We start from the raw sequence: 26,778 nt of genomic DNA on the forward strand, positions 1-26,778 counted from the left end.
CGAGCTTTAAGTTATAACAAATTTAAATAAATATGTTTTTGTGTCTTGAATGTTAAGTTGCGTGACTTTTGATTCTTCCTGTTTTCTACCACGAACACTAGTATATGTAACTATTACTGGCAATAATGCTTGTGGAATACAAGAATGCTATAAAAAATAAGTTAAAATAGCTTTCCCACCACAACGAAAACAAAGCGATCAACAAGCCTAACAAAAGAAAATTTGATCGAAAATGATGTGTACGTTCTTATCTGTACAAAGAAAAAGACGTCATAAATTAGTGTTTGAATTTGAATTTTTGATCGGTTGGCGCCCAATTTTTGAATTTTAGTGTTTAATAACATACACAGTGCTGTGTTGCAAAATGTCTATTTATAAACAACCGAGCTGCTTTCGCTACCGTCCCATAGAGGTCGCTGTGATTATCACTGCTGCGCCTTTTAAAATCTCAAAACCAGATGTCGCACCAAACTGAAGTTCATTTCTTTCGATCTGGCAACACGTTTAGAGTTCCAATTTCTGCCGCTAGGCTGTGAAAAAAAGAAGTGTGTAGAAATGAGGGAGAATGTAAGGTGTAAAATTGTGTGATGCATTGGTCACACTGGCGACTTTTCAAAATTGGCGCCAATAATAATCTTTTGTTTAACTAACAAAAGACCACTGAAAATGCATAAACGGCTTTGAAGTTAATGATGAACTGTGATTCTAAGCACAATTTCTTTAACAAATTCTGATACATTTGTACATCAATTACATTTGAAACACATAATTCGGCTCATATTTGGGTTAAATTAAATAAGAAAAGCTAGATAAATAAGCGAATTAAATTTAACAAAATTCAATTACGAGTTCAAAAGTGGTGCTAGTTACAAGGTGAAAAGTGAGGATTTTATTAATGTTCGAACTGCTGGTTCGAAGATATGGGAATCGAATGACAGACTCACATCTCATCTGGTTGGCTAAAAGCAAGGACATGCTGATATTCAGGTATTAATAACAGAGGGTAGGACATTTTAGATGAGAGAAAGATGCGGAGTCAAATTTATCAGAATAGCAACAATTTCAATATTCAATTCTGGTTCACATACAATTAAAAAACTTAGTAACTTCAGCTGCAAATATACAAGACTTTCTTTCTTATCTGCGCATGATGCCGCCAAAGGATTTAAAGCAGCTCCCGGAAAACCTTCAACCCTGATTGGAGCCCTTGGGGCCAGCTGGTCACACTGGGCAACGGGAGTAATCTGCGGGAGCACAGGCTCCAATTTTGATGCCAAAGGAATGTGCTCGGCGAAAAACAAAAAGGCAAACAAGAATCGCACATTCGTCGGGAAAACTGCAGTCAATGTCTGGGCCATAAAATGAGCAATTAAGCCGCAATAGATGGTAAAGTTCAAGTGAAATAAAGATGGAATTACATGGAAAAAACGGCAATCAAAGCCAACAAAAATCTTTTGGCTTAAATAGCGTGTGTGTGTCTGTGTGAGTGCGTAGTGAAATTAGTGGTGCTGTGGGTGTGCGCGCACAACAAAATATAAATAAAACTCCAATGTCACCGAGTCGAGTTGATAAAAAGCAGCGCTAAAGGCCTTTTAATTGCCGCTGCAGTCGATAAATCATCAAACGGGAATATGAAAGCATCTCAGGAATCCAGTGCGTAAAATTAGAATGCAACAACAACAGCAGCAGCAACAACAACAAAACGCGGGCGGAGGCAGGAAAGATACAAAATAGCCAAGGAGCCAATATACATACACATACATGTACATATACATCTACGTCGTAAAGTGCGTCTCTCTCTCTCGCACTCTCTCTCTTTTGGAGCTCCATCCCCCGCTCCCCACAGCCACCTACTTCCTGCACATATGCTGCGAGCAACAACAACACAACGTGCTCCTCTTGGGGATGCTGTGTGCGAGCGAGAGAGAGAGAATGCGAGAGAGAGCGGCAGACTAACTTCGAATCAAAGAGCGCAACTACACTCGGAAAAATTATTAAAGCTGCCAAGTCAGATGCTATTACTTTGTAATAAAGTAACTTGGGGAATTATTTCAAAACAAATAATAGCTTTTTACAAATACGTTACATTTTATTAAGATATAATTATGAGAAGGCTTAGGGACAATATTGTTCTTTAATGATTTAACCATGGATTTGACTTTTCTTTTACATTGTAAATAATCATTTTATTACATTTAACATCATTACAAAAGTTAGAAATAATCTTAAATGCAATTCTTTTATACTTTTGTTGACTGATAACTGTTTTTCCACCCCAAATTTTTGCACTATCATTTTCCCATTTAGGGCGTCCATTTCTCTGAGTGCAGGGCTCAGTCATCGCAGCCTTTTCGCCTTGGCCACGAACACACGTCTCATTTGAACGCGAAACGCCGAGGCAAACGGACGCGCAGTCGCTCGTCGCAGTGGTTATTGAATTCGAGTTTCGTACTTTCGAGCGCGCGTATTGAAATCCAAGTGAGCGATCGTGTGAACAGTGATATAAAGTGCACCGCATATGCGGGATAGAGATACCTAACCTAGTGCCACACGAAAGTTGAAGTAATACCAGCAGGATATCTACTCAGTTGGCAGTGAAAAGCGTGGTGAAGTGTTCGGTCATAATGAGTGTGTGAGCGAGGACAAGCTGACAAACTGAATGCGATAAGGTTACAGATGCCCTAAGCACACAGGCACTGGCCCACCGCACACAAGGATTCCCGGGGTCCTGGTGACATGTAACTGGATCCGGATCTGGATACATGTTGGCTCCTAAGACAACAGCCCGCTCCTTTGCCTATCGTCTGGCCGCACTGCAGAAACGGGAGCAACAAAAGCGAGACACCGGGTAAGTAGCGATGCTTAACTATAATAAGAAACCTGTCCCCTCGGACAGGATAAAAACAAGCCGCACACACACTAGCACCACACACACACACACACACAGTAGCACATGCGGACAAAGGGGCGCACTGCAGTGGTCGTCCGTTGCTTCCTGCGCCGCTAAGTATGCCACTGCAATGCTATTTTAAGGTGCAAAGTGCATTGAGTAGGAGGAGGCGAAGTGCCAGCCAGCTAGCCCTTACCCACACACACACACTTCGCACACACACATGGGCAGCGGACTACGGCGACAACACACAAAACGTATTCAAGTGTAACTAAAGACGACCAATTCACAAACAAACAAGCGCGCCAGGAGCAGTTGGCGGATGTGGGGGAGGAAGGGAGTTGGGGGAAACGGAACCGACTGGAGCGGAGCGGAGCGGACGACCCTCGAACCGTGTGACCGCGGGGCAGGAGGGGGCGGGGTTCGACAGGGACGACAGGGGCCGCTCGCTAATGTTTATTATGAAAAGCGTGCCCTTTTGAACGCCATCGTGTATTTTTATTTTTATTTGTATTTTATGATTGCGCTTAGCCATGTGTATTTGCTGTGAGTGGAACTGTGGTGAGCGCTAGTGCACAGAAAGAAAAAGATATAGACTTGGTTTTAATTGACTTAGAGATCCTATTTCAAAGCAAAGCAAAACAACTCCATTGAAGGTTTCGATTAGGAGAAGTTTCGATTTCTGAAATCTGAACTCTACACTGTAGAGTTATTGCCGTTCTTACTTAGTTTGGTTTATGATCAATTAAAATGGAATATATTAAATGATGCCATCATGGTGTTTCGTCACGTGATAAGGCAGTTTTTAAAACAATGATTCATAAAATTCTACTTTGAGACGTATTGAAACCTTTTCGATGGGAATACGATTATAAAATCCATCCAAAGGCCTGAGAATAATCCCCCGAGAGCCCTTACAAACCATTCTCGATCGATTCCCGAGTACTACATTTTCTCTCAGTATGTTTATTTATGTTTTTCTTGTCCCGGAGCTGGGCCAGGGGTGGTGAAGGGGCGACTGTCGAGAGGCCCTCATGTGAGTGCAGCACTCAATTCATTGATAAAAGATGCAGCTACAATTATAATAATAATAATAACAAGAACTCCGGCCAACGGGATGCCGCCGCGATCAACATGCCGCAATTACAGTTATAATTTGGGCCCGTAAGCGTTGTTCAAATGTAAATTCAAATGTGGATGGATTGCAATTACCAACCCTCCGCGGCGACAAACGTTGGCTGCTTCGCTGAGTGGGGGTAACAAACAATCGCCAATTGGCATATAATGATCCCCTTTGGACGTCGAAACGTCCTAACTGACTGACTGACGTACCAACTGGCTGACTGACTGACTGACAGTCGGACGATATGCATACGAGTATATGCGCCATGATTTGGGTATGGTAAAAAGTGGCATGGGACTCAGACAACCAGCAGCGACATTCGGAACAGTTCTCAGGCCTTGACAAATGCACGTAATGATTGGACTCACACTTTGGTTTCTGCTTTTTTAACAATTTACGCGCAGCTCTTACTCTTACCCCTTCTTCACTGGTTCTCACACTCACTCGGCCTAGTCATAATTTTAGGGGTTGTGCAACCCAGCACAGTAATCGAAACTCAAACCCAAAAACTCGTAGATACAGATACAGCTGTTCGCCTTGATGGGCAAACAAGGGCTTGGAGGTAGCCCTGCGCCCTTCGACTTTCGATTTTTCGGGACATGGGAACGGAGCGTTGCATGAACATCTTTGACTCCTGCGGTGATTAATTGTCATTCCAGGGCCCTATAGCATATGTAGAGGCCATTCGGGCTTCTATGTATATGCATGTATGTAGGATCCAGGGTTCAGGGTCTTAACACTGGATTAGATGTCGATCGAAGTGAAAGAATAGGCTCTTTTCAGTTTCTTTCGGCAACTGGCTTTGTTCCGAAGCTAGGTAGCTGATGTTGGTAAGGGCTTAGCGTCGTAAATCGTTGGATTGAACCATTCCGATCGATGGCGGTGAGAATCGGTAGGGCATTAACATGCCTAGGTAGTAGAACTTTCTATACGCCAGACTCTTATCATTGCATCTTCGACATGCGTAGGCCATTCGTTTGTTTTCCATTTTCCTCTGGCTATCATCAGCTGGCATCATGTGGCAGTAGTTTTGGCAACATAAATTAGGCCACGGGCATCATTTGTTAGAACCGGACACATTAGAACTTTGCTAATACGATACAAATGATAAGGGCCTCTCATCAGTTGTTCAGTTTGTGCTACTTATGCCGCTGATGGGATAGAATCATAAATAATTTGTTTATTGCATGCAGAGGGGGTCACAAGTATGCTGGCTACGATTGTATCTTGTGTATGTTGTGTATCTTGTAGTAACATGAGCCTGTGTAGCTTGGCCCATAACTCATGCTTGAAACTTTTGTTTCTACTTCTAATTCCTCGACAATTACGCTTAATTAATTTAAAGATGTTTGTTGCCGTTGTCGTGCTCGCATCCCCCGTCGAGTTGTTCGATCAATTTTGAGCAGTTATGACGGCGGCTCGGCCATGGGGGAGGATTTTTTAAATAGATTAATTAAAATCATCTTTAATTGTTTGATTACAAGGCAAGCGCGGCCCGAAAAAAATGCGAAGCGAACGCAGATAGCTCACAATAGCTGCTTTCATACGTTCTCAAGTTGCGGAGTGTGTGGGCAAAATGCGCAACATGTGAAATACAGATGCCTCAGAGTTACCAGCACGGTCCCTTGGGCATTAAAGATTTCATTTGTGCTACAGATGTTCCGGCGATTGTACAACATAACTACAAGGAGGAGTCTCACGCAATTGAGGCAGCGGCATCTGCCACAACCACACCAACACTCACAGCCACATTCACATCCACATCCATGGATCCATGGTTCCACTTCAGGGCAGTCACCAAGCGACTGGCGCAGCGTTTCGAGTGGCATTTGATTTTAGTGCTCGAGAGTGTGTGTGCGAGTGCTTCAGAAGTATAAAAATTATTGCTGCCAAGCAACTGAGTCAGTCAGTCATCAATTATTTTATAGAATGCTCACTTGTTTTGTGTGTTCTGGCATTGTTCCCCGACCAGACCCAATCTCCATCTCCCCGCCCCATTTCGGCGTCCCCATGCCCCGAAATGCCAGAGCCGAATCTGTGTTCTTGGAGTTCACTTGGAAGTTCTCGTTCGGCACAGGAAGGGCTTCTCCGCCCTCTACACTTCACTTCACTGGGACTCCGGCAATAGTTGTGAAATTAAATTGAATACGACGCCGATTATCCCACGCAGTCTTCCATTCGCATTTCCCATTCATTCATCCACGGGCTGCCTAGGAAGCAAGTGCTGGCGACACAATCTCATCCTCATACTCCTTCTCATACTCCCCCTCAAACTCCTCCGCGGAATCCGAGAGCTTGGGAAATCATCAAAGTTCAGCGGGACTTCGGTGGCGTCTCCTGCTCACAATATAAGATGATTACATGCACACGCAACTTGCCGTATCTGGCCATAAATCTCAAAGAGTGCACAGGCAAAAAAGGATATTAATATCTACAAATTATGAAATTGTATACGGTGTACTTGTACTGCGCAAGGCTTTAATATTAATAGACATAAAATCAATGGAAAAATTTATAAAGTTCTTATCTGAAACAGACGTTCCAGACCCAGTATTCCATTCTATCTAAAGACAAAGAAATATCACCAATTTGGCAGTAGTTTTAATATTTATTTTAATATTTTGTTTAAAATGCTCCTTTTCTTGGACTTTTTCGCTCAGTGCATGTGCGTGTGTGTCCCACAGTTTGTCATTCAGTCATTCCATTCAGAGGATGAGGAAGTGGATGTGGAGGGGGTATTCGCCGGATGCTTGCGTGCCAAAATCAATGCAGGTTTTTTTTATTTGCCAACGACAAGTTTGCATTCAATAAATAAAACCCATTCGATTATAAAGTACACCCGCAGACAATGAAATGTCGCTGATAAGCGCCTCTTACAATCCATTTGGCCTACTTCAGTTCATTAAAAATCTATTAAAATGTAATGTACAATACCCCACCTCCCCGATGCACGAAGCTTTCGGTCCGATAAGGCAGGCATCCATCCAATCGATCGAATCGGGGCTATTTAATGTGCGAGACTTTGATTAATCTCGCCATCAGTTCGGTTGTTCCCTTGTCAAGTAAAAATATATACATATGTACATATGAGTATCTGTCTGCAATTCAGCATTATTCTTGAGAGTAGCTGCAGTAATAAATAAGCCATGTTTATAAGAGCTGAAAATCAGTTCGATTTTCGCTGATGGCGCTATCGATTTAGTTTAGCCGAAATGTAATTTGGCTAAGCAGCCCGGCAAACAATGTGGCCCAATATCGGCCTCGTCAAACAAAGGTCTAGACAAATCGAAAACAAAACGAGCTTCAATATCCCATCTATAATTGAATGCACACACAAAACAAAGCGGATAGAGTTGGAAGACTATTATAATCTGGTCAGTTACATGAGCACCGCCCGCCTACACACTCCATATCCACAAATATAGCAGATAGGAGATAGCATATAGCATATACGGCGTGGCATATATGGCATTTACCATTACTATTACCCCAGCCCATCCACACACGAAGGAGAATATTGACAGACACTCAAGTGTCCACAAGCACCCTGTAAATCCAATTGAATTACGCATAAAGGCGCTTAAGCCGAACGAAACGAGTCTCTCGATGATGACGACCCATCAAATGTATTATTTCCCTTTAACTTCTGATTACCCGATATTTTATTACGTTTCGTGGTCACGCCGGCTACTGGGTACCACTGATTTGGTGGAGCTGTGGCGCATGGATCCCCCTCAATAATAATCACTTATCGCATATCAGCGTTTCCGCAAAATTTACATATCGACTTTTACTTGATGCGCCTTTTAATGGCCCACGTCGGCGGCAATAAAATATTGAGAGACCAAGCGGGCGGGGGGCCTTTGAGTTTTAACTTATGCATGATTAATACATAATTACAAAGACAAACGCATAAACTCCAACTCAAACTCCAGCTCTAAGTGAGGCCCAAAGACGGGGGCCGGACTTATCGCGGTGTTCGTGCAGGCATGCCTCCTCCATATAACCATTTGCCACTCCAACGGCCACCACACCACCACTTAATAACTCTGAAAGACAAAAGGCGCTTTTCCCACAGCCCGTGGAGGAGACCACGTCCTGAACCGATCCAAGCTGCCTAGCTGCCCGGAGAACTGCAGTGTGGCGGAGCATACTTATACCTGTTATTAATATTTCGATTAGGTACCAACGATTCGTAGAACCTGACGCATGACTTGCATGGCTAATGGGAAATTTTGTAACTTGTGACCACGCTGCCCTACACTTTGTGGGTCGTCGGACGGGGTCGTCGGATTGGTCCCCTGATTGATGGAGACAACTTATCGATTGTGCGGCGAGGACAGGAAGTGTCCCTAAGTGCAGCCGATACATCCTCATTTTCCCATTGATCCTGACAGTAGATTGGAATCTGGGCCTACCTTCGACAGGAAATGATATCTAAACTCAAGCGTACAACTCGAGATAGTTTCATTCGTGAAAGTAGCATCTCTTTTGACCTTTTGGAAGGGTTGGTTGCGTGATCATTTCATCTTCTCTTCGCAGATACCACCCTTAAAACATTGTTGATTCTGGGAAATGTGATTGTAAGCAGACACCTTTTCTTCCTTACTTTTAAGGGGGTTTACGTCATAAAAAGGCAGGTGTACATCTGAGGGTTCCATTAAATGTTTGAATAAGATTGTAATAAGATATGCAGCTAAATACAGATACAGGTTAGCAATATATACAACAAAATGTAACATGATGTTAAGTTTAAATTCAAAATTGAATGAATTCAATATAAATTCACTAAATCAGCAGATTTCATAGGCAGTAGAGTGTTTACAAGTCGTCTTAGATCGCAAAATCCAAGTGCAAGACCATAAGTTTGTTAATGCTGAGCGTGTGCGTCAAAGATATGAACAGTTTAGTCAAACCGTGGACACTTTCGTGGCTTGACAGACCGCTTTGTAAATAATCGCCTTATGGCCAAGTGGGCAAATTGCCTGGTCGAAGGAGCAAAAGTAAAGGTAGCTAACTGGCGTTTCTTATCTGACTTTCCAGATCGTATTCACCACGTGAACAAAGCGAGTGTGCGGCTAATGCTAATGCCAGCTCCTTCAGCTAGCTCGCCACATCGCCAGCAGCAGCAACAACAATTGCAGGTGCCCCTGCAGGTGCATCAGTTGCACAGGAAGCGCCGGACAAAGGGACACCTACACCACCTTCACCATCTCCACCACGAAACGACAGGTCAACTGACAGCGAAGCATGGCGGTGATTAATAAAGCCGGAAATGTGATTGCCCTCCTGCTGGTTAAGCTTCAGCTAATCCTTCTGTTCACGCTGTCAGTTTCCGGAGAGTTGCCGCAGCTGGACTACGGCAGCTTGTCCGCCTCCCTGGAGGAGGATGCGATTGACCCACTCACGGCGATGGCACCCTTCGCCAACTCCCTGGTCACCGAAGAGTCGGCGCCGCACAAGAACAACGCGGAGCTGCTCGGCAATAGCAGTGAGGATGAGAATGCCAGACCGCAGCAAGGGTCCTCTGGATTGGGATCATCCGGAGCGGCAGGTGGATCGGGCATACTGCTTGAGGAGTTCAACAGCGGCAAACTGAGTCCCGGAGAGGCGAGTAATACGCTGCCCATATTCCTCATCGAGCCGGAGAGCGTGTTCGTGGTCAAGAACCGGCCGGCGGTGCTCAAGTGCAAGGCCTCCCACTCACTGCAGGTGATCTTCAAGTGCAGCGGCAGTTCGCAACCACCGCCGTCTACGCACGAAACTCACGTGGATCCGCACACGGGGGTCAACATGGAGGAGGTCACTGCCACCATCCACCGCGACTTGGTCGACGAGTTCTTCGGCGACGGACCCTTCAAGTGCGAGTGCCACGCGTGGTCGTCGCGTGGCGTGGTCAAGAGCCAGGCGGCCACAGTGCACATTGCTTGTGAGTACACTGTTCAAAAAGTTCTAGTTTACAAATAAAGACTAATTCAGGTGATCTGAAATGCTCAGACCTAATTATTAACAATTAATGTTTTATTATTACTTTGACACTTTTAACACGTTTTTATTATGAGCATAACTTGTAGGATTATTTTACAATAGTTGATTTTCACGAATTTTTGTTTCAGTATAATGGCATGCAGTTGAAAATGTAATTTTTGTAGTTAACTTTGCACCTTTGTCCGGGGGTTGCTTCCTGTCAACAACTGACCCTCGCTCAGCTTACCCCTATCTGTATCTGAATCTACATCCGTATCTACATCGGTAACCTGCATCTGTCCGTTTAACCCCCACAGATATTCGCAAGTCCTTCAACCAGTCGCCGACCTCGCTGCGCCTGGAGCTGGGCAGTCGGGCGGAACTGCGCTGCGAACCACCCGGCGGTTTCCCCGAACCGAAGCTCACCTGGCACAAGAACAACGCGGTCATCACGGCGGACAGCGAGCCGGGGATCACCGTTTCGGCCGGCACACTCATCTTCCGCCAGGTGGCCCTGCAGCATATGGCCAACTATAGCTGCAGTGCGGAGAATATCGCCGGCAGACGCGTCTCCGATTCCGCCGTTCTCATCGTTTATGGTCAGTACCGAAGGGCTTTGGGGCAAATTAAGAATTTATAGGTTCCATGCTGGAAATTCCAGGAAGAAACCCACTTTACTGGGAGTTCTCGGTTTTAATCATTTTCCATGAAATACAGCTTTAAAATGCTTTTTGTTTTTTAAAGAAAATTAATTAATTTTATTGATAATAGAAGTGAAGAAGTATAATCATTTTGCACTAATACTCTCTTAAATGAAAGGGCCAAAAATCGCATAGCACCTTAAATTGAGTAGTTTTGGTCGTTTTGCTGGTCGATAAAGCTCAATTGTTTTATTTTCCGATTTCATCCCACAGTCAACGGTGGCTGGAGCACGTGGAGTCCATGGCGCGAGTGCAAGTGTGCGGGCAAGCCCAGCCAGGGAAGGAAACGTTCGCGCACCTGCAACAATCCGATGCCATTGAATGGGGGCGCCCAGTGTCCGGGCCCCCAGATCCAGAAGTCCGCCGACTGCGCCGCATGTCCAGGTACGTTCCTGCGGTCATCCGCAAAATTGTGGGCGCATCGAATTGCGGCCAACACGCCCATTATACGGGCTCGATGTGCTGCTAAGGGGTTTTGGGTGGGGAAACTGGGAATGCTTAAAGGCAGCTGTTAAGCAGAAGCCAAAATTGTCAATTTAAATGGTATTTTGCGGCCGGGATTCCAGCTTGGGCGCCACCTGCACATCCCCATCTGGTTGCCCCGCTGCTTCTGTCGATACATCTCCCGGAGCGTCGAGAACAACGCGTATTTTTCACACCAGGGCGGACAGGATGGTACGGATACCGGGATGGTGTGGAGTGGCAAGGACTGCCCAAAATACAAAGCACTGCACAACGCAAAAGTTCAGGGGGCGTTTCACAAAAAAAAAGATGAGGAATAAAAGACAAGATAAGCTTTTGAGGGTCAATGCGAACTAGACATACTCTAAGGACCTCAGTGAATTATCATAATCCGAAAGGGAGCGGATTTACATGAATGATGGGAGTGGCATTGGGATTAATTTACAAAGTACAACAGCTGAGCGAAATATTTTAATATTAAATTCATTTAAGACTAATCCGCATGGTTCTTATAAATTTCTACAGATTTTTATCAACAAGCAAAGTTATGTCCTTCCTAACTAGAATATTTCCATAGTTACTAGTAGTCAAAATATTTTCCCTGTTTAAAGTTAGTCTTATTTTAACTTTTTGACACACCTTAATTTCAACAATTAGAGATAGCTATTTTCTTACAATAATGAGTACATCAAAAAATGCCTATTTCAAGATTAATAACTTAATACCCACTATAACTAAATATAGACCAACCCCAGTACATAGTCACCATGCCCCGAGCGAACAATGGTATAATACACTTTTGAGTGAGTGCTGAGTATTTCATTTTAAACACGCATTCGGTTCCTCGGACCGACGACAGATATCTCCACATGCGAGATGCGTATATAGATGGATAGATTGGGCCGCCGCCTTTGGCAGTGGGGAACGCCTGCCGCCGGCGTGCCACCGACTAAATGGTGACAAAGGAATGAATCCGGGGGAAGGCATTGGGTCCAGAGACTTGGTGCGACTCAGCACTGAGGACTGAGCACTGAGGACTGGAGATGTGAGGATGAAATCTGGAGTGGAGTGGAATGGAATGGGGCGGACGGACGGTGGTAGCTGGGGCGCTCTTTTTGACAGACGCACGGGCGGCATGTGTTTGAGACTCTTCACTTTTATTCATGTAAATTTATTGTATTGCATTGTATTGTATTGTAGTGCTCGCACAGATACTCACCCACACGGAGATTTCGTAGGATACTTGGCCAGGCGCACAGCGGGCACAGCAATGAGCAATTGTTGACAGACAAGCGGGCCAAATGGGTGATGGGAAATGGGTGGGTGGAGTACGAGCGTATACTGTGCTCCAGAAGGGGGCCTTTCGGTCGCCAAGAGGGGGACGCCATTGTGGGCTCGGGTATTTCTTTTCTATGAAAAGTGTGTCATAAAATTAATTTTAAATTTCGCTTGGCTTTCGTTTTTCTTCTTTTTTTTCCCCGGACGACTTTTCATCCCCATGGAACCGTGTCAACCTTATGGTCCTTCCGCCGCCACGCCCACCAACGCCCCGTGATTACGCTGTCGCTCTGACGTCCCGTCGTCCTGACGTCCCGTCGCCATCGTTGCCCGCCAACAACAGAGGACACTCAAATCGTGAGCCCTGATGGATTTGACATTTCGTCGAGTAAGCGCAGTAAGTTGAACCGAAAGCCCGACAATATGCATTTCCCTCAAAGGCTTCCCAGCCGTTTCAGGATCCAATGGGATGGGGCTACTCGGATGGGTGGGTGGGGGTTCCAAAGGATTCAATACGACATTGTGTTCGAGCAGTTAAACTTGAATGTTTAACGAGCCGACGACAGTTAAATTTTTTAGTTGGGGTCGCCTCGCTATCCACTGGGGCCTTAACAATCCAATAAACAATCGTGTTAACCCGAACCGGAGGCATCAGCATCCAACCAACCGTGGCGTCATTCGTTTCGGGACTTCCCCCAAAAAAAATCCTCCACACTTTAACTGACTTTAACTGAAGTGACTTACTTTGCGACGGGGTAGTTGTTGGTGACGTCACTGCGGCAGATAGCAACTTAAAAATCACTTACCACGACTCACGCTCTCTGATTCATGCAACAGTCTGAGTCTGGGTCTGGGTCTAGTTCTGGGTCTCGGTTTTTGGCCGGGGTCGAAAAGGATACGTCCTGGGATGGGTATTGACAGGCGGGATGGGTTGGGGATCAGGATGCGCACGGCGTGGCAGCGGGGAAAACTAAATGCCTAGCAATGTGATGATGGCTGGCGACAAGTCCGGAATTTTGTGCGCCCTTTCTGAGGGTGGTTTTATGTTTCCAAAACAGGAAGTGCCAAATGCCGATGTATTTATACCAGGATGTGCGCACACTTAGCGAAAAACTAGACCAGGAGCTAAATACGTAATTAAAATAAACCATAGCAGTCATGTGGAAATTTGAATATTATTGAAAAAGAAATACCTTAATAAAAACTATTTATAAATTCAATGTACAAATTTGTACATTTGTACTATGTTTATAAAGAAGGCTTGTTAATAGTGCATTTTTTTATTAAGAATAACTTAAATAACTTCGAGTCACCTTATTTTCCTCAGTGCATTAGCTGTCGAACATATATTTCAGCTGCCATTGGCATGCATCACACCATGGACATTTTTGGCTTTTTGTTTAGCTTTCGGACTTTCCGCTTTCTCCCCCTCATTTAGTGGAAATTGAAATAGCAAAGAAAATGCGAAAATAGAAAAGCATTAAAATGACAATCACTTTTACTCACCCACCCACGCAGAAACCAACCCAAACCAAACCCCAAAAATCAACAGAGGCGTCGTCAACGGAGTTTTGGGGGTAAAGAAAAAAAAAACTGGGAAATGGGAATCAGGAGTGGAGGAAGACCCACTAATTTTATGGTGGGAACAAACTTTCGATTTCTCCCCATGGACCATCTATTAGACCGTAATTGTGCAGCCGGAGAAGCTGAGAACAGGGGGGCTTGGAATGCCACGTCCATGATTGTGGCCCCGATGGTCTTGATATATGACCCGGGGAGTGCCGCTGTCGGGAATGTGTGCTAAATCATGTTAATATGACTTTTGATTTCTAAACTGCCTGTGCTTTTGCCTCTGCTCTTCCATTTACAGTGGCCCGCTGGTCGGCGTGGAGTGACTGGAGCATCTGCTCCGCGGAGTGCATTCAAGTGCGTCGCCGGAAGTGCCTGACTCAGGGCCAGACTCAGATTTCCTCCGAGGCGGAGGAAGCCGGTGATCTGCTCCTGGGAGCTCCCGGGGTGGGCATGGCCGCCCTCATCGCCGCAGCAGGAGTGGGCGCAGTAGGAAGCCCCAGCGAAGCGACTGGCTCCAGTTCCGACATTATCCCGGGATATGGCAAATCATTGTGCGCCGGAAAAGACATACAAACGGCCGAATGCCGCGGCGAACAGTGCCAGATTGGCAAGGATGGTAAGTCTGTGCTCATGACTAGGATGAATGCCTGGCAGGAGCAACAAAGTAGACAGTTAGACAACAATAACAGCAGAGCCGGAGTGCAGCATCCACAAAACCAGAATCCCTGAATCCCTCGCACAAAAGATGAGCACTCAACACTGATTGTCACAATGGGAAATTAACCAAGTGCATTTGTTTGTGCACGACCACGGGCTTATTTATATATATAATGGAAGTATAGATGGTATAGAAAGCATGGCCAGGACATTTCACTTTTCACCCCAAAGGACCCCCAGCTGTAAGCTCTGAACTTGCGACTTCCAATCGCCCCAAATGAAACCCGGACCCAATCGAAGAAGGGTCGCAAATCAATCGCAGCAGCACCACTTGGAATTGAGATTTAAGTGGGGGTCCCACACAAGTCTTCCGAGGGTTTATGTGCTTTGCCAGATAATTAGGCGTGCGGCAAAGACAGCAGCATCAGCATCAGCATCCACCCACCCATTTGCCACCCCAATCCGGGGCTTTTCCCGTGTCATTGTTGCTGTTTGCGATTCGATTTTCATCGGCGGGCGGCTAGAGGGGAAAATTGTGCGATTGACCCAACTCAAACATAGTTTTGTGCGGTCCATGGGGATCAATTAGATGGCTGTCACAGTGTGTAATTGAAAGGATCAGGATACACAGGGAGTACCAGGAGTTGCTGGGCTTTTTTGGCAGGTTTGTCCTTTATTTGATTGCCTGCTGAAAAGTTTTCGAAGAGCTGTGACACTCTGCAGCTTATTTTCGATTTTATTACGATTCGCTAAAGCTCGAGCAAACCGGGCAAATCCCTGGGGCCACCGATACCTGCGGCTTCATCATGGCCCATTGTCAGCATCTCGTACTCAACCATCTGATATTAAAAGCGTATTTGTCAGACCAAGGAGACGAATCCCCTTTTGATGTCCCTTGCAGGAGGCAACAAAAAAAAGCAACACAATATATATATATATATGTGAATGTAAAAAAGCCAGCATGCAAAATGCACAAAAGCAAAGGGAAAACGAAAGCTGCGAGATCCTTGGAGTATCCCAGTTGGGGATGCTGCTAGGGTCTTCAACTTCTACTTCTATCGCTGTTTCCGATGCTGCCGCTGATTTACAGCGAATATAATTGCTCATTTCATACATTGTATAATGCGTCCGCCCACCCACTTCTAGCCCTGCTAGCACACCACTGACTGTACTATATACGGCATAATAATCATAATATATACAGAGTAATTCCTTGCGCTGCAGCGATTCCTTTTTGGCCAACAACCAGTCACCGCCAGCGCCGGCAACAATGACGACAACAATCACAGCAACGGAAACAGGCAGCGCAACAATGGGCGTCCAATGGATGGGTGGCAGTGGGTGTGGACGTGGATGTGGGCATGGAGCTGGGCATGGAGATGGAGATGGGCACCATAGATGGGGTTTGGGTTGCGGAATCTGGGATGTCGGGCAACTGACTGCTGGCGACGGGGGGCCGCCGGCGAATTATAATGCGAAATAGACGAAGCTGGACTGGGGATGAGCATACAAACATAAAACATTAAATACAGACATACACTGCTCCGCTCCGCCAGATACGCGGATACGCATGGCTGCTCGGGATTGATGACAATGGGTGAGAGGATGCCTGTTTGGTTATGGAAAAGTTCAGTTCAGTTCGGTTCAGTTCGGTTTGGTTTCGGTTTCGGGTTGACTCAACGTCCATGAATGTGTGGATTTTGCTTGGCAGGCATCCTGAAAAGCATGAGGGTGGCGGATTTACGCAGAAATCTCTTGGTTTCCTTTTTTTTAATGCCCAAGCACACACAGATTGGCAATTGGAAGGGGGCGGGGTGGTGGCATCTTGGTTCGCAGGCTGGCTTTATTGCCAGTTCAGTTCTCTAGAAGGTGAACTGATTTTAAGACTCCACTTTCGAGATTGAGTTAGAACAAAAGATCCATATATATTTTCTATTATTTATGAAGTCGTTAAAGACACTAAAAATTTATTTCATTATTTCATTACAAAAGTTTTCTGTGAACCTATAAAAAAGTTAACGAACTGGGTGCCAATAAACTTTCCCTTAAGTAAAATTACGGGGTACAATCAGCCGATTCAGCAGTTTAATATGAGTGCGCATCGCTTCACCATTGCAGATTTCGATTGGACCCTCTATCTGGGATTGGCCTTCATAACGGCGGTGTGCTTCGCCTTCGGGACCGCACTGATCTGCTGCGCTCGTCGTGGCATCCGCACCAATCCCCATTACAACATGGCCCGTTCAGGTGAGTTTCAAAGGACTCCAGTGTCCTGCGTCGGTCGTTCTGCGACCGTATAACGTTGCGTTGGCCGCCAGCAATTGACCGTGTTTATTTCGACTCCGTTTGCAGTAATGGACGCGGATTATATGCCCGGCGTTGTGGAGAAGAAGGAGATGCGCATGCATATCGAGGCCAGCAACATGGGATACGATTACGTCAATCCCGGACATCGTTATTTGCCCGGCGAGCACATCATGGGCATGGGCATCGGCTGTGGAGGCGTCACCGAGCACCACTACGACGTGCCCAATCTGTCCGCCAAGTAAGTGTACAAATAAGCCATCAATGTTATTAGTTCGCCCTTTTATATGTCCCTTTATCCTTTGGGTACTCTTGAGTCTTGATTTGGTTACAATATGGTATTAATACTATAGCCATAAACTTTACAGCTCGCAAATAAGCCATGAAACATTTTAATATCGAGGGATTATCTTTGATGCCATTGACTGAGTCCTTAGTACGTTTATTTCAAGGATACAAAAAGATAAAAAAAAGAATTAAATTCCAATGAGTTCGACTAAATTCTTTAATATTTCTCCATTGCCCTTTTATCTTTTGGGTTCACTATTTAATTACAAATATGAATCTTTGCATTTATCAACACTTTGAAATTAAAGTGAACACATTCAATTTAATGAATTATCTGACGAGTCTGACTGGTTTTATAAATTCTAAGACTTGTTTATTGACAGGGGCTTACATTTAAATATGACTCATACGACATTAAAATTCGCATAAGAACGAGAATAGTTATGCGCTTTTTATTATTCTTGGCACGAAAATGTGGTGCTCACAGAGAATTACTTCCTACATAACTTCCCTTCCAGTGCTTTTACAATGTGTAGATATAAATTTTTTAATATTCTCTTGCATTCCAACACCCCCAACTTTAATTGCATATTTTTAAAGCCCTTTTTCCAATAGTAAACGATTCTAATCATTGTGGATTGGTTTTACTTTCAGCTACACCAATCCAATAGATCATCTGAGCGTGGACTATCTGTCTGAGACCGGGGAATCCTCCACAGCTGATACCTGTAAGAAACCAAGCTTAACTTGATTTGAATCGGTTTAAATATCCCTGTCATCCAACAGCGAACTCAACGTTCGATATGAACGGAAAGTTGTCCATACTCAACGCCTCGAAGAGCAGCACATACGAGCTGCTGGGAAGCGCAGGAGGACAGCTCCGCCTCTATGGCGGCGAGCTGCTGCTCTTTGTCCCGGAGCACGCCATCGGAAAGCACGTCAAGAAGCACGTATCCTTGCTGCTGCTGAGCGACGAGTGCAGTCGAGTGTCCTGCGCCACCGAGAGCTCCATTCTGTGCAGCAGTGTGGTTCATAGTGCCCCGCGAAACTACAGCTTCGTGAAACCAGTGATCCTGAAGATTCCCCACTGTCTGGTGGCTCCGGAGCAGTGGCATGTTCACATCTACCACGCGGACAGCGAACACGACGAGCTGAGTGTCAACTGGCGACGGGCAGTTTCCGTCGGCGAGGAAACCATCAACACACCCATGTTCGTACAGCTGGAGGCGACGCATGTGTTCATTATGACTGAGCAACTGGGTCACTTCACCGTGGTGGCGGAGCCGAGGATTCAACAGCCCTCGATCAAGATGAAGCTGCTGGCCTTCAGTCAACACACGCCACCCAGCAATGCAAACTGCAGCTTGCGGATTTACGTGGTCAAGGACTTCCCCAATAGCCGGGATATCTGCGCCAATGTGGAGGCCAAGCTGGGTGGCAGTTTTCTTGGCGAGAGCCAGGTCTTTGCGTTCACGCTGAATAGCCGAAATCTGAACATCCGGGTGAGAAGCGCGGATGTCGAGGCAGCAGCTCCCTACGAACATGCCATACCCTACCAGCACATCCTCAGCAACAACTCCATTCTGCACTGCGAGTTTAGCTTGAGGAGGCAGGATCAGAACACCCTGTGCGTGGACTTTGGCCAGGGCAGCGAGGACGACTACTACACCTTTAACATTCCAGCGCACTCTATGAGCGGATCGGCAGAGGAACTGGCCTCCACTACGAATACCACCATCTCAATTGACCGCCAGGGCAACTATGTAAACGAGAGCTGTGTGATGGACTTTGTCCAGCTGCCGCACGCCACGAAGCGTTTGATCTGCAGCGCCTTGGATCCTCCACGGGCGGACGAGCGGGATTGGAGATTACTGGCCAAAAAGCTGAATACGGACCGGTATATTGCCTACTTTGCCACCAAAGCCTCGCCCACCGAACAGATCCTGAATCTGTGGGAGTGCCGAGCGAATAGCAGTCCTGGTAGTAGTTCCAACTCAGTTTCACATACGATAATGGCGCTCCTGCTGACGCTTAAGGAGATGGGACGTCAGGATGTGCTAGACATCATAGTTGAAACCATAGGCCCCCTGTGGATTTAAGGCACGTTCCCTTCATACGCTATATTACAAAGATATTTAACGGAAGTAAAACATGAATTTTGTATTTCGGAAACTAACAGAAAAAGCTTTAAGGGTCAACATTTTGAAATTCCATTCCGCAAAAACGGAAACGAAAAGGGTGTGTTGAAATCCTATCAAACTAAGCGTTCAATGTATCCGTTGAGTTTTTAAAAGTTTTGCCAGTTTCACCTACCTTCACCCTGTTTCCAGTGACAAATCACTATTTGTTTCCAAAGATAACTTATCCAACAAACAAGTAACACCTAAGAACTGAACCACCTGCAAAGTTTGTTAAAGTGAGATGGGGGAAATCAGCGTGAGGCTCATGGCCCCTTGTTGTTAAAAACAAAAAATGTTCATGAGTTGCCTTTTATTTACAAAATGTATGAACGACGCGAACGAAAAACGAAACGAAATGTGGAACGAAACTGGAATCGAAATGAAAAGAATATTGAATCAAAGTGTAGCTGTAGTCATAGTCACTAAGTTACTGTAGTGTTGTGTTCTAAGGTAACTTGCTCAACGAACTTTGTTCCCTATGGGTGCCATGCATTTTATACACTAAACAGGAAGAATGTAGCGTTTAATTATACTTGTGGCTTAGCAAACTTATAGTTTTAAACACATAACTCTAGCATTACGATAAAAAAAACTGTTTGTGTACGATACGACAGCTGTAAGATACGAGTTCACATGGGGCAGTAGGCCAAAATACATAGAGTAAGTGATGGCCAACTACGAAAGACAACCGACAAACATTTTAATTCAAATGCGGTAGTTGTAAACTGTTTGCCAAATCGTTGAATTTCTCAGCCGACTCTAGGTACGAATAGTCACTAAAGAAGAGGAGCATTTAGTAATCAAAACTAAGCCATAGCACACATATACCCTAAAGTATGTAGCCTCTCAAATTATATATATAGCGTACCCATATATGTTTATATAGTGTAACATCTAGTAATAGTTATAAAACAAAACAACAAAACGAGTAGTTTGTTAGACATACTCAAGTGATAACCTTTGTATTTGTCTTTAGTTGTAAGTCTGATCCTGTCGTTTAATCGTTAATCAAGTAAGCATTTACAGAACAATGACGTATACTTAGTGGCTCAAACGAAAAGTTAAATAAAATTAAAACTGCAACAATAATTTAACAACCGATTTTTTACACATACTCGTTTCTGTTAGGTCGGAGGATCTTGCTCATCGTTTTCGTCACTTTCAATTAGCATTGTGATGTTTATGAGGTGACGCATCGTAGGACGACCATGTGGACAGTTCTAGAAAACTGAGGATTTGCAATTTTTAATTCAAAATTTTGACATTTACTTACCCATGGCTGTTCAATTTCTCCCATCTGTGTGATCAGTCTTCTCATCGTTGTGTTCCTGCTAAGAGCTGTGCCAATCATCACCGATTTTCGGCAAGCACGTGAGGCAAACATAGCTCGCACCCTAGATGGGCGACAGATGGTGCCTTCGGGCGCATCTTGCAGCATAAAGATAAGCTCATCAATGTCCTCTTTGCCGAATTCCCATCGCTTGCTGTGCGGCTTGCCCAACAGACGCACTTTCTTCGTGGCAGGAGCTGAAATGGAAATCTTTTATAAGTAAAATAACAGAAGGTCTGTTTAAATCCCACCTTCGTGGTCTACTTCAAACTTGAAGCCATTCTTCTCGAACACATCAATGTGGTTCAATAGCACCATCTCGTTAACCGCAGTTAGTTCGAGATTTTGCGGCACTGCCAGGCGCTGATACTCCAATTGAGTTGTGCGCTGCAGCGTTTCAAAGTTGTACTTTTCATCAGTGGCATGCTGATCTACTATGAATAGATCATCCTCTAGCTTGACTATGATAAAGCCCAGATTAAACTGTCCTATTATTTCCATGCGGGCGAAATCCTCCTTATCGATCTCACGCTGGAGTTCTGCTTCTGCACTGTTGTTCTGGTTCGGATTAATTTCCGTCTTGAAGCGCAGACGCTGAAGCTTGGTTCGAGTCCTCCGATCACGCTGCTGTTGCTCGTGGGCCTTTAAAGAAGATGCGATCTCCTCTAGAGAAGTAGTTAATCCTCCGCTTGAAAAATTTGATGGCAGACCCTCCTCCATCTCTTCATCAAACTCAATCCGAGTGGGCAGCTCAATGTGGTCATCTTCGTCGCTAGCAATATCAGTTTCTTCCGACAGCTGAGTGAAACTAGGCGGTTGTGAATTGAGTTCTGCCGGTGATCCCTGTTTGTCCAATGCCTTAGCATCAGTTTTAAACTCGAAAATACTGCGACGACTTTTAATTGGGGTCAGAACCTTGCAATCAATGCGAGGTGCGTTTTCCGGTTTCGTTAAAATATCATAAGCTGTAACCAATTTGCATAAATTATTTTTTAGAAACGATGATATGATAGCAAAGCTTTCTCACCCTCAGACTCCTTAGCCATCTCTTTCAGGTTGAGGAAACTATTATCCAGGGAGACTTGCGTCTTGTCCTCTTTTGCCATGTCAACATCACTCGCGGCTTCAGATTCTGCCTCGCATTTGGAACTCTGCTCCTTGGGTGAATCTTGGCTGAGAAATGTATGAATCTTTTGCATTTTCAACGTCCGAGTAGTCAATTCTTCGGATTCACTGCACCGGCGCTTTACTGGAACTGATGGTGCCGTACCTTTTGTGTCGCCAGTGCGTCGCCACTGGGTGAGCACATCCATAAACCTCTGCGTAGAGGTAGTGGGTACATCTTCTTCTGATGCTTCTTCGTTTTGGTCCTCCTTACTTGATTCTTTAGGGAATTTAGTTTTACCCGGATTTGTCTTGGGTTCCAGCATGCTCACAATGGTGGTGTTTTGCATTTGAAATGTAGCTGGAGTGTGGCCAAAGGTGTCCAGCAGCGATTTTTTCAGTGCCAGGAGAAGAATTCGCTCGTTGTTTATCAGCAATTGGCGTTTGTCGGGCGTGAGATTCACATCCACATCAGAACGGGCCGTGATGATGTTGAGATAAATAAAGGGTTGCTGTTGGACGTTATAGCGATGGTATATCTCGTTCATCACCTTGGCTATCTGTAATATAAATCATTTAATTTATTTAAGCTTTTTAAAAGAGTTTGTCTTACATTTTTAGGGTCACAGGGCCTCGAGTTGACAAAAAAGAACTGGCGATCTCTGCTTGAGCGTCCAGCGCCATGTCGGCAACTGGAAATGAATCCGTCGAGTTGGAAGTCCGCCTGATTAAGACGCTCTACATCCTCGGTGCTGATTTGCGGACAAGTGGTATCGGCTACATCCGCACCATATTCTAGATCAGCCCGCAATTCCGCCTCGGTCAGTTGGCCCTGGCCAAATGGAGACTTTAAAGGCACCAGATCCGCGGCCTGGCGTGCTCCAAATATGGCTGATATGTTGGCCATGACCTCCTGGTCGCCATGCGTTTGTAGCACAACAGTTTTGGCCCCTTTCGGAGTGTGATTGCTGCAAAGGATGCGGACACCTTTGGTGACTAGACAATAGGCCTGCAGAATCTGGCACATCTTGGTGAACTCCTTTTTGATGTTGCGGGTAAAGTCACGCCTACGAACTGGCAGAGTGGAAAAAAGATTTGCCAGAAGGACGGTAGTGCCAACTCCACGGGCACAAGGAGAACGCTTCTTGATCCTACCGTCATGGTCCAGTTCCACCTTAACCCCTAGAAATCGGAAGTTTTTAATGGAATAAAAGTAGCGTTAAACGTAGAGTTCCGTCCATAACTCACCTACATCGGTAGACTTGTGCCGGGTTTGGATAACCATATCTGACAAGGCACACAGTGAACTTAGAGCCTCTCCACGGAATCCAAAGGTTTCCACGCCCATCAGGTCCACGAATTCCCGGATTTTTGAGGTGTGGTATTTGGCAGCTGTGTGCAGTGGGAAAACATTGTACCGAAACATTGTTCCGAAACATTGTAGATATGCCTGCACTTACTCATGCCTTCCAGATTCATTTCCTCCACGCCACTGCCATTATCGCTGACCTCCACGCCCTGCAGTCCCTGATCCTTTAGCTTGATCTCCACCAGCGTGGCGCCCGCATCTATTGAGTTCTCCACTAACTCCTTGACAGCCACAGCCAAACTAAGAACCACCTGAAATGAATTGAGCCCACGGGGTTTAAGGAACTTGAGCGAAACTATAATAGCTTTCGTATCTCACTTGTCCCGAACATATTTTGTGCACTGTATCCTTGCCAATCGCCTTTATCTGACCGGATATCGCGGTGGTTGGTGGAGGCACCTTCGGTTCTTTCTCCGTGTCAGCATTGTGATTGGTTTCCAACATAATTGTGGCTTAAACACAACGACTGCACCAATTCACAAATCTATGGCGCTCTTTAGGTCGCCGTGTGACCAGATTATATGACCAACTAATCGGATACGGAATGCAAAATGTTTTTACATCGGAAATGCGCTAGAGGGCGCTCGTCAATATAAGTATTATATTTTGCAAAAATTTCAATGCTTACCTACTATGGCTTGTGTTCCTGTTCTCAAGACTCGTCAACAATCATTTTATTAAATACAAGATAAATAGCAAGTATTTTGCTTTTTAATTAGGCATTGAGAACAACTACAGTTGAACCAAAGACACTAGCATAATTATTATTCTAGTGTCTTTGGTTGAACAATATTATCTCGTTTTAAATTATCGTATTCCCATGGATAACATCTAAACGCGCAAGCAGCAAAAAAGGCCAAAGGTAAAATCTAAGAGAGATGGAATGTTAGCGTAGAATCTTTTCACTAACTAGATAATTCACCAGTAATTTCATGATAAGGTGCATTTTGGAACTGAAAATGATGTTGAACTCTTGCTCTTTTATATAAGAGCTAGGATTGGAGCAACACCAAGTAGATAAGAGATGGATTTAATGGGCTTGGTAAGGTACTTGGCAGCTGAGACAATGTGATTAGCTATAGTTCCGCACCATTGTAAAATTCAAAAGCGCTAGAGGGCGCTGTCGACAATTTATGTAATTATTATATGTGTGGTCGCGTCTATGGTTGCTAACATTTGCCAACAATGGGCTTGTGGTAGTGTTTTTGTTCGCGATTTTTATAAATAAAAGAAAATTAGCAAGTAAAAAGTATTTAACTTTTTAATTAGGCATGTAAAACAACTACAGTTAATTTGGATATGGATATGGATATGGAGGCATACATCCCCAGCTGCAGGCAGAAGATAATGCCAAAAGGACAAACTAAGGGAGATAGAATGTTAGCGTAAGATACTTTTCCACTGACTAGCAAACTCACCACAAATTTCGTAAATTCGTAAACATATGATAAAACCAAAACGGTTACATCAATTATTGCTAAAACTTGTCTACAATGGACTTGCTTTTATCAGCAATAATTTTTATAAATAAAAGCCAATTCACAAGTCAAAAGTATTTCACATTTTAATAAGACATCGAGAAAAACTACAGCTGAACCTTTTGTATCTCATTTTCTTGCCATTTAATTCGTACACCATGGAGGGCAGTGCCAGGTGGCAAAGTCAGAAGTTTGACCATTTGATGTGCTAGAAACAACAGCAAATAATGCCCACAGGACAACCTAAGGGAGATTTAATTTTAGCGTAAGACACTTTTTCACATACTAGCTTACTCAGCAGTAATTTCACGACGAGCTGCATTTTGGAACTGAAAATGATTTTGAATACTTTCCCTTTTATATAAGACCTAGATTAAGGCTACTTCTTGATAAGAGATAGATTTAATTAAGCTGTGGAAGTCCCTGGTCCTAAAACCGAAGCATTGATGGCAGTTTTTTATATAATATAATTTTAATGGCTTTAAAACGTAGGAACTAACAGAGGCAACGAACATAACATGAATACATAACAACAATGATGAACTACAATTTTGAATAATAATTTAGATTAGTTAATAGCAAAGGTCTCCTGGACGACGCCTCCTCAGTCTTCGACCAGTGAACGACCGCTACGTGGTTGAAATTCTATGTAGTAATTAAATAATATGTTCCGTGAACATTTCATGATATCAAAACTAATCGTATGTGTTGTCAGTGATTGCTAGCATTTGATTTTTATAAATAAAAGACAATTTACAGGTCAAAAGTATTTAACTTTTTAATTATGCATCAAGAACAACAACAGTGTAACTTTAACGGGAATTCCATAGAGAAAGGGGATAGCTGTTACGCGGTATCCGATAATCGGAATCTTCTTCAGGAAAAAATGTCCCAGAAGCAACAGCAAATAATGCCATAAGGACAATCTAAGGGAGATGGAATGTTAGCGTAAGATACTTTTTCACTGACTAGCTAACTCACCAGTAATTTCACGACGAGCTGCATTTTGAAACTGAAAGTTATTTTGAAATCTTGCTCTTTTATATTAGAGCTGGATTATAGATTTATAGATAAGAGATCGATTTAATGAAACTATATAAATTAATGGTCTTAAACCAGAGGCAATGAATTTTATATTCCTGTCTACACAATTTAATGATTATGTCAAATATTTCCAGGAAAAATATTTATATATTTTGATTCAATGGTTCAACATCAAAATGCTCTTAAAACTAATAAATATGAATGTACATATAAACGTTTGGTCTAAAAATTAAACTTTTAATGATTACTTGGGTACATGTGATGCATCCAATCCTGGTTGTCAAGGTGCTTGCTTTACGTGGAATTGTCACAATGGTTAGAACCCACTTGTTTGTCCGCCTCCATCCTGGCCAACAAGCGGTAGACAGACTAGCCTTGCCTGAGGAGTATTTTTCGACATTGGGCGGTTGTGGCAAAGGTAACAGCTCTCAAAATCAAATGCGGATGCCAGAGAGTCAGCGCCGTGACTCCTCTTGATCCTGAACTCCGATAATTCGGATGTGGGTTGAAGGGAATAATGGTAAATAGAACTCTACGCCCATTACCAACCCACATCAGTACTTGGATAACCATAACTATATCAGGGCCTCTCCACGGCATCCAAAGGATTCCACGCCCTGCCGGATCCCGAGTTTCCAGATCTTTTAAATATGGTACTTGGGACAATGGGATTAGCTATAATTCCGCATTATGGTGGAATGCAAAAGGTCTATAGGTCGCTGTCGCCAATGTATGTATTGGTCAATCATTTTATTAAATCAAATCTATCAAATGGGCTTGTGTTCGTGTTTTTAAGACCCATCACCAATCATTTTAATATATAAAAGAAAATTATCAAGTTACAAGTATTTTACTTTTTAATTAGGCATTTAGAACGACTACTGTTTTTAGTTCGTTATTAACTCAATAGCTCCACGGATTGCAGTGCCAGGTTCTCTTCCTCCTGCGTCTGTAGTAGTATCCTTCATCGCAATCTTCATACCAGTAGTATTGGCTAGAAACTACAGCAAATAATGCCAAAAGGACAATCT

At 44.2% G+C, this 26,778-nt stretch overlaps 2 protein-coding genes and 1 long non-coding RNA gene across 10 annotated transcripts; 2 read left to right on the top strand and 1 right to left on the bottom strand.

Moving 5' to 3' along the window:
• The first annotated feature begins 1,215 nt into the window (after positions 1-1,215).
• On the top strand, positions 1,216-20,511 carry LOC6734608 (netrin receptor unc-5). Of its 2 annotated transcripts, XM_016168144.2 has the most exons (11): positions 1,216-1,386; positions 2,308-2,848; positions 9,057-9,942; positions 10,298-10,579; positions 10,895-11,065; positions 12,765-12,818; positions 14,292-14,609; positions 16,769-16,897; positions 17,003-17,195; positions 17,897-17,970; positions 18,029-20,511. In XM_016168144.2, the coding sequence occupies exons 3-11, from the start codon at positions 9,264-9,266 to the stop codon at positions 19,339-19,341; spliced, it is 3,213 nt and encodes a 1,070-aa protein (XP_016027762.1). In that variant the 5' UTR covers positions 1,216-1,386; positions 2,308-2,848; positions 9,057-9,263; the 3' UTR covers positions 19,342-20,511. The 2 variants fall into 2 exon arrangements, with proteins under 2 accessions (XP_016027762.1, XP_039148451.1); XM_039292517.1 differs by lacking the exon at positions 14,292-14,609.
• LOC6734610 (mismatch repair endonuclease PMS2) lies at positions 20,352-23,783 on the bottom strand. Of its 2 annotated transcripts, none has more exons than XM_039292518.2 (8): positions 23,544-23,783; positions 23,317-23,476; positions 23,105-23,248; positions 22,470-23,038; positions 21,780-22,416; positions 21,004-21,717; positions 20,696-20,949; positions 20,352-20,650 (listed from the first exon to the last, which is right to left on the bottom strand). In XM_039292518.2, the coding sequence occupies exons 1-8, from the start codon at positions 23,667-23,669 to the stop codon at positions 20,603-20,605; spliced, it is 2,652 nt and encodes an 883-aa protein (XP_039148452.1). In that variant the 5' UTR covers positions 23,670-23,783; the 3' UTR covers positions 20,352-20,602. The 2 variants fall into 2 exon arrangements, with proteins under 2 accessions (XP_039148452.1, XP_016027763.1); XM_016181920.3 differs by having other exon boundaries at positions 20,352-20,642; positions 23,544-23,782.
• Positions 23,784-23,828: 45 nt separating this feature from the next.
• On the top strand, positions 23,829-26,776 carry LOC27206720. 6 transcript variants are annotated; one of them, XR_006541631.1, is made up of 4 exons: positions 23,829-24,087; positions 24,151-24,421; positions 24,495-24,604; positions 24,873-26,776. It is a non-coding gene; the product is annotated as an uncharacterized LOC27206720 (long non-coding RNA). The 6 variants fall into 6 exon arrangements; XR_005543717.2 differs by having other exon boundaries at positions 24,495-24,610; positions 24,873-25,973; XR_001600103.3 differs by having other exon boundaries at positions 24,151-24,604; positions 24,873-25,972.
• The last annotated feature ends 2 nt before the right edge of the window (positions 26,777-26,778 follow it).

The sequence above is a fragment of the Drosophila simulans genome, chromosome 2R, assembly GCF_016746395.2.
Source record: "Drosophila simulans strain w501 chromosome 2R, Prin_Dsim_3.1, whole genome shotgun sequence".
Lineage (NCBI taxonomy): Eukaryota > Metazoa > Arthropoda > Insecta > Diptera > Drosophilidae > Drosophila > Drosophila simulans.

What these genes read in the sequence shown, in the direction of transcription:
- LOC6734608 (XM_016168144.2), top strand. Translation starts at nt 9,264, where the DNA reads ATGGCGGTGATTAATAAAGCCGGAAATGTGATTGCCCTCCTGCTGGTT. An exon ending in TTACAACATGGCCCGTTCAG is followed by an intron (nt 16,898 to 17,002) that starts GTGAGTTTCAAA and finishes CTCCGTTTGCAG; the next exon opens with TAATGGACGCGGATTATATG. An exon ending in ATCCTCCACAGCTGATACCT is followed by an intron (nt 17,971 to 18,028) that starts GTAAGAAACCAA and finishes GTCATCCAACAG; the next exon opens with CGAACTCAACGTTCGATATG.
- LOC6734610 (XM_016181920.3), bottom strand. Translation starts at nt 23,669, where the DNA reads ATGTTGGAAACCAATCACAATGCTGACACGGAGAAAGAACCGAAGGTG. An exon ending in AATGAATCTGGAAGGCATGA is followed by an intron (nt 23,249 to 23,316) that starts GTAAGTGCAGGC and finishes CACTGCACACAG; the next exon opens with CTGCCAAATACCACACCTCA. An exon ending in GCACAAGTCTACCGATGTAG is followed by an intron (nt 23,039 to 23,104) that starts GTGAGTTATGGA and finishes TCCGATTTCTAG; the next exon opens with GGGTTAAGGTGGAACTGGAC.